The sequence below is a fragment of the Molothrus ater genome, chromosome 1, assembly GCF_012460135.2.
Source record: "Molothrus ater isolate BHLD 08-10-18 breed brown headed cowbird chromosome 1, BPBGC_Mater_1.1, whole genome shotgun sequence".
NCBI lineage: Eukaryota > Metazoa > Chordata > Aves > Passeriformes > Icteridae > Molothrus > Molothrus ater.
Window position 1 is genome coordinate 1,213,527 of NC_050478.2, and position 7,606 is coordinate 1,221,132.

At 61.3% G+C, this 7,606-nt stretch overlaps 1 protein-coding gene across 1 annotated transcript in view; it reads right to left on the reverse strand.

Moving 5' to 3' along the window:
- The window catches only part of NBEAL2 (neurobeachin like 2), a 29,771-nt gene extending 22,300 nt beyond the window's left edge, over positions 1–7,471 (reverse strand). The window contains exons 1-3 of the mRNA XM_054516712.1: positions 7,418–7,471; positions 2,286–2,374; positions 1,176–1,322 (exon numbers count right to left, since the gene is read on the reverse strand). Of these exons, the coding sequence (XP_054372687.1) occupies positions 1,176–1,322; positions 2,286–2,374; positions 7,418–7,471 (290 nt within the window). The remainder of the gene's footprint in view (positions 1–1,175; positions 1,323–2,285; positions 2,375–7,417) is intronic.
- Between the last annotated feature and the right edge of the window lie 135 nt (positions 7,472–7,606).

The window sequence follows — 7,606 nt, forward strand, 5'->3', positions numbered from 1 at the left end:
TGTGTTATTAATTTTTGTTGTTGGAGATGTGATGCAATTTGGGGGGAATGATGGAATTTTGGGGAGAAGAATTTGGGTTTCCTATTTGTATATTTTTACTATATTACATTATTTTATTTATTATTATATCCACGATTACTGTTAAATATATTAATTATTAATAATATTGATTATTTTAAATAAATTTTCTTAGAGATATAGTGCATTTTAGGGAGGATACTCCACTGGGAGGGAATGATGGAATTTTGGGGGGAATGGTGGTTTTAAATTATCATATTTTTATTTATATTACATTATTAGATAATATTATTATTAATAATCACGATTTTCTAATTATTATTTTAAAGATGTGATGCACTTTTGGAGAGGCACTACATTGGAGGAATGACAATTTTGAGGGGCAATAACGTTATTTCTTAATTACTATATTTTAAAAATATTTTGTTATTTTGCATTATTATTATTAATAATGGAAACTATTTTATATTAATAATTATTATTAAACTATAAAAATATATAAAATACAAATATTATATTAAAATATTTATATTTTTATATAAAATACTTATATTTTTATATCTATTATTAAGTTGTTATTATTATTGTATATTTTAAATATTTTGTTATTTTGCATTATTATAATTACGGCTAGTATTATTACTACGATTATTATTATTGCTATTAATATTACTACTATTAAAAATAATATTATTTTCACTGCTACTAATTTATTATTATTGTTATAATTATAATATATTTATTTATATAATAATAGTTATATAATTCTATAAATAATATTATTTATATAACAATATTTATATAATATATATATAAATATATATTTTTATACTACTACTACTACTACTTCTTCTTCTTCTTCTTCTTCTTCTTCTTCTTATTATTAATATATTTTGAAAATTTTGTAAAATTTTTAATGCACTTTAGAGGGGATGTTGTGATTTGGGGGGATCCCAGATTTCACAGTGGGGTGACTCCCCTCAGGGAGGAATTCTATGGGATTTTTTTTGGGGTGGGGGCCGCACTCCCCCAAAGCCACCCTGGGACAAACCAGGACCTGGGGGGGGTACATGGGACCCCCATCCCTGGGGCTGCTCCGTGCTGGGAACCCGGGACCAGGAGGAAGAGGGGGGCCAGAAGGATTTGGGGTCACCCACCTGCAGATGATGATGAAGAACTTGAGCAGCAGCAGGGCCTGGCCCAGCCCCTGTGTCCCCAGGGCCACGCAGTGTCCCAGCCTCTGGCTCAGCACCTGCAGCACCTCCCGCGGCAGCGCCGGGATCTCGGAGCCCGGCTCCTCGGGCCTGGGCGGCATCGGGGCGCAGGACGTCACCCCGCTGTCCCCAGGGCCCCCGCCCGCCCGAGGCACCGGATGGCTCCGACCGCGGCGGGCGGATGAGGCACCACAACACCCACAGCGGCGGGGCTGGGGCCCCACACGGGGTTTGGGGACACCCGAGCGCTTTGGGGGGCACTCAGCAGTGCTGGGGTTGCTCTGAGGTCCGGGGGTCACCTACAGGGGTCACTCAGGAGTGTTGGGATTATCCAGGGGTGCTGGGGACCACTCAGAGGGGTCACTCCGGGAGGTTGAGGGTCACCTGCAGGGGTCACTCAGGGGTGCTGGGGTCACCTACAGAGGTCACTTGGGGGTGCGGGGGTCACCTACAGGGGTCACTCAGGGGTGTTGGGGGGCACTCTGAGGTGCGGGTGTCACCTACAGGGGTCACTCAGGAGTGTTGGGATTATCCAGGGGTGCTGGGGACCACTCAGAGGGGTCACTCTGGGAGGTTGAGGGTCACCTGCAGGGGTCACTCAGGGGTGCTGGGGTCACTTGGGGGTGTTGGGGGTCACTCTGAAGTGTGGGGGTCACCTGCAGGGGTCACTCGGGGGCGTTGGGGGTCACTCAGAGGTGCTGGGGACCACTCAGAGGGGTCACTTGGGGTGTTGGGATCAGCCAGGGGTACTGGGGGTCATCCAGTGTGGTCACTCAGGGGTGTTGGAAGTCATTCAGGGGTGCTGGGGTCACCCAGGGGGTGTTGGAGGCCACCCAGGATTGCTGAGGGTCACTCAGAGGGGTCATCCATGGGTGCTGGGGTCATCCCAGGTGGGGTCACTCCAGCGTGTCTGAGGCCACTCAGGACTGTTTGGGGTCACGCAGGGCTCTTTGGGTCACTCAGGGCTGTTTGGGGTCACTCAGGGCTGTTTGAGGTCACTCAGGGCTGTTTGGGGTCACTCGGCGGGGTCACTGCAGGGTTTTGGGGTCCCACCTGCGGGGCTCCAGCGAGGGCAGGGCGATGACCCGCTCGAAGCTGGTGACGAAGGCCTCCAGCCACTGCTGCAGGTAGGACAGGTCCTTCTGCAAGGGAGGGCGGGGCTGGGGCCGGCAGCCAATCACAGCCTTCCATGGCCCCCACCCACAGGGATTGGCCAATCACAGTCAGAGAAACCAGCCCCACCCACTCAGGTGTGTGACACACCCCTGGGAGCCTCTGACCAATCAGAACCCAGAACCGCACAACCTGCAAAGCCTCTGACCAACCAGAGCCCAGCACAGCATCACCTGCGGGCTCGCTGACCAATCAGCAGTCAGAGGCACAAAACCTGTGGAGGTGCTGAGCCAATCAGAGCCCAGCACAGCACAACCTGTGGAACTCACGGGCCAATCAGCTCGCAGAGCACCTGTCCCTGCAGCCAATCAGGGCACAGCGGGCCCTGCCCGGCCTAGCTGGGATTGTGCAATGGGGACAGCAGTGACAGTGGGGACAGAGGGGACAGTGGGGGGACAGTGGGGGGACAGTGGGGGGCAGCGGGGGGCAGCGGGGACAGCGGGGATTCACCCAGGCTGGGCACCCTGAGGTGCCACCTCCAGGTGTCCCATGTTCCTGAGCACCTCATGGGGCACCTCGGGTCACCCCCAGTCCCTGAGCACCCCAGTGTGGCACCTTTGGGGTGCCCTATGTACTCAGCACCCCACTGCTGCTCCTTGGGGTCACGCCCATCCCTGAGCACCCCAATAGGGCACCTTGGGGTCACACAGAGCCCTGAGCACCCCAGTGTGGCCCTTTTAGGGTCACCCCCATCGCTGAGCACCCCGTGCCGCCCTTTGGGGTCACTCACAGCCCTGGGCGCCCCAATGCATCAACGTGGGGTCACCCACGTTCCCTGTGCACCCCACTGCGGCACCCTGGGCACCCCCACGCCCCAGTGCAGCACCCTGGGGTCACCCCAATCCCTGAGCACCCCGAGTCCCCCATACCTGGGGTGTCCCCCCATTCCCACGGGGACCGTCCCCCCTTTTCCGGGATCCCGCAGGCACCGCCACAGCGGGGCGGGGGACCCCAAAACCCGCCTCCCCCGCGCTTCCCGCTCCACCCCGAGCGTCCCTCGGGACGAGCCGGGGGTGTCCCCATGTCCCCAGAGCCGGTACCTGTCCCTGGGGGTGGCCGTGGCCCTCCATGGCCCCGCAGCCGTGGGAGCGGCGCCGGCGCAGCGGGGCCGGAACGGGCTGCGGGGAGGGGGTGCTTAGGGGGGCCCCCCCTTTTTGTCACCGCTGTCGCTTGTGCAAAGCCACCAAAGAAAAAGCCCCAGAGCTCTCAGGAAATGCCAAGTCACCCGCGGCTCCAACGGCGCTTCCTGCCCTGCTGCCGGCCCGGGGACACCGGCCCCGCTTGGGGACACCGGCCCCGCTTGGGGACACCGCGGTGCCACCGCCGCCCCCGTCCCTGCGCCCCCCCGGCGGCTCCGGGATGTCCCCGAGCCCGCGGCGGTGGCAGCACGAGGAGCCGCGTGGGTTCATCCCGGAATTCCCTGCAAATCCAACCCCAAATCCTGCCCCAGCGCTGAGTTTGCCCCGGAATTCCCGGGGCTCCCACCGGGAGCTGCAGCCCGGAATTCCCGGTGGGATCTCCCGGAGCCGCTGTCCCGGAATTCCCGGTGCGCCCACCTGGAGCTGCTGTTCCAAAACTCCCGGGGCGCCCACGCGGAGCTGCATCCCGAACCCGAATTCCCGCTGCGCCCACCGGAGCGGCGGCGCCGCGTTCCCGGTGTGCCCTCCCGAGGCCGCGGTCCCTCCCGGTGGCGGTGGCGGTGCCACCCCGCGGAGCTGTCGCAGCCGGTTCCCGGCTGGCAGAGCCGGTTCGGCCGCTTCGGGGCTCGGCCGGCGCGGAGCCGCCTGGGAGCGCCGGGAATCCGAGCCGGGAATCCGAACCGGGAATCCGAAGCGGAATCCAAATCAGGAATGCCCAACCGGAATCCGAACCGGGAATGACGAACCGGGAATGCCGAACCGGGAATGCCCAGCCGGGAATGCTGAACCGGGAATTCCAGACCGGGAATGTCCAACTGGGAATGCTCAGACCGGGATGCCCAGACCGGGATGCCCAGACCGGGAATGTCGAACTGGGAATGCCCAACCTGAATGCGGAATCGGGAATCCGAACCGGGAATGTCCAGCCCGGAATGCCCAGCCCGGAATCCAAACCGGGAATTCCCAGACAGAGAATGTCGAACCGAGAATGTGAACTGGGAATGCCAGACCGGGAATGCCCAACCGAGAATCTGAACCGGGAATGCCCAGCTGGGAATGTCGGACTGGGAATGCCCAGACCGGGAATCCGAACCGGGAATCTGAACCGGGAATGCCCAGCCTGGAATCCGAACCGGGAATCTGAACTGGGAATCTGAACCGGGAATGCTGAACCGGGAATGCCCAGCCTGGAATCCGAACCGGGAATCTGAACTGGGAATCTGAACCGGGAATGCCCAGCCGGCAATGCAGCCCCTCTGCTGGGAGCCCCCAAAAAGCGACAATGACAAAGGCGCGGAGATGTCACCCCTGCACTGATCGCCACTGGTGACACCGCTGGGGTCACGCTCCCGCCCCCCTCGGACGGCTGGGACAGCACGGCCACCCCTGGGGACAGCCCTGTCCTCGTCCCCTGTCCCTGCCAGGCCGGGGACAGCGGCTCTGTCCTGGTTTGAAGCCACCGCAGGCACCGCGGCCATGCCCGGGCCACCGGCTGGGGGGCGGCAACAGGGACACGGCCATCGAGTGACACTGCCATCGAGGGGGACAGGGACACGGCCATCGAGTGACACTGCCATCGAGTGACACTGCCATCGAGGGGGACAGGGACCCGGCCATCGAGTGACACTGCCATCGAGGGGGACAGGGACACGGCCATCGAGTGACACTGCCATCGAGTGACACTGCCATCGAGGGGGACAGGGACAGTGCCATCAAGTGACACTGCAATCAAGGGGACACCACCATCGAGGGTGACAGGGACACTGCCATGGAGGGGACACTGCCATCGAGTGACACTGCCATGGAGGGGACACTGCCATCACCGGGCCATGTCCCCCCAGCCTTGTCCTCGCCAGGGCCTTGGGGACATGGCTGTGGCAAAGGCCACAGGGTTTTGCTGTGACCTGGCTGGGGAGGTGACGCCGGGGTCTGGCCCTGTCCCTGGTGCCTCAGAGGTGGCACAGCCACCCCGCTGGTGTGGCACAGTGAGCGGGACACCCCGACAAGTGGCACCTGTCCCCACACAACCGTGGGTGACACCTGTCCCCTGTGAGTGCCCTGGCAGCACGATGGGTCCCTGCAGGGCCATCAGACCCTGGTGGCACCACACGTGTCCCCATGGACAGTGTGACACACGTCCCCTGCCACCACACACCCCCTGATGGATGGCACCTGTCCTCATCCATGTCCCCTCTGTGACCACGGGCACCTGGCAGAGTGGCACCTGTCCCCACACAGCCACAGACAGCTGCACCAAGTGACACCCGTGCCACCAAGTGACACCTGTGCCCCTGACACACCTCAGCAATGGCACCTGTCCCCACCCAGCCATGGCCACCTCGATGGTGTGGCACCTGTCCCCACACGGCCACGGTCACCTCAGTGATGTGGCACCTGTCCCCACATGGTCACCCTGACATTGTGGCACCTGTCCCCAGAACACCACAGACACCTCAGTGGTGTGGCACCTGTCCCTGTCCAACCACAGTCACCTCAGTTACCCCATGGCACTATGGTCACCCTGGCAAGGTGGCACCTGTCCCCAGAGCATCATGGCCACCCTGACAATGTGGCACTTGTCCCTGCACAACCACGGTCACCTCAGTGTCCCCACGGGACCACAGCCACTCTGACAATGTGGCACTTGTCCCTGCACAACCACAGACACCTCAGTGGGGTGGCACCTGTCCCCACACAGCCACAGCCCTATGGCACCTGTCCCTGTCCAACCATGGTCACCTCAGTGACCCCACGGCACCACGGCCACCCTGACAATGTGGCACCTGTCCCCACACGGCCACGGTCACCTCAGTGCTGTGGCACCTGTCCCCACACAGCCACCCCGCTGCAATGGCACCTGTCCCCACAGCACTACGGCCACCCTGACAATGTGGCACCTGTCCCCATGGCCACCCTGACAAGGTGGTATCTGTCCCCACACAGCCCCCCGGATGCAGTGGCACTGTCCCCATGTCACGCCCCCATATCCCAGCACACGGCCCTGTCCCCCCAAGGCGGGGTGGCCCTGTTTTGGGGTGCAGAGGAGGCTCCCAGTGACACTGCAGGGCCAGCTGAGGTGACAGGCCCCAGGGATGTCCCCAGCCCGGGCCACAGCGGGGTTTGGAGGAGCAGCTTCACCCCCAAACCCACCTGGGGGTGACACGGAGGGGGGGTGGTGACACTCGGGTGCCACCTCCCCTGCAGGACCCGCCCCCACCCGGGGTAATTAAGGACAAAACGACGCACGAGCGACTTTTGGAGGGTGGCGCGGGGGGGTCCCCACGCAGCGACCCCCTTGGGGACATCCCCAGCACCGGCACAGGGTCCCCAACCCCGCTCCCCGCCCCCGGCCGAGCCCGCTGTCCCCACCCTGTCGCCGCTCCAATGTCACCGCGCACCTGTCGCCGGGCGGTGGCGCCGGCAGCGGGGGGGACACGGGGACCCCAAAAATCCTCCTGGGGTGACCCCAAACCGCCCCGGGGAGGGCTGGGAGGGGCGGGGGGACCCCAAATTCACCCGGGGAAGGGCGGAGCGGGCCGGGCGGGGGGGTCCCCGCGGGATGCGCTGTCCCCAGGGAGGGGACACGGGGGGCTGGGTGGCCTTGGGGACACCAAGGCGCGGGTGAGACAACGGCGGGTGCGGGGGGGACGCGGTGACAAACGGGGGGTGGCGCGGACACAACGGGGGGGGTGCGGGGTGTGACAGCGCGGGGGGGGATGCGACAAAGGGGGACAGCAGGGGATGGGGACAGGGACACGGGGGGGGTTGGGAAGGGAGGGGGCGCAGCCCGCGGGGGTGGGGGGTCCCCGGTGGCGGTGCCCGGTGCCCGGTGGCGGTGCCCGGTGGCCATGCCCGGGGCCGTGCCCGGCTCACCTTGGCGAAGTAGAGCATCCAGAGCTCGCAGAGGCGCTCCCGGGAAGAAGCCATGCCCGGGGCCGGCCCGGCTGGGAACGAGCGGCGGCTCCGCCCCCCCGGACCCCCCCTCCCGGTACCTCCCCCAGGTGTGGGGGGCGGGGACTCCCCCTCCCTCCCCTCCCCTCCCCTCCCCTCCACCTGCCGGGG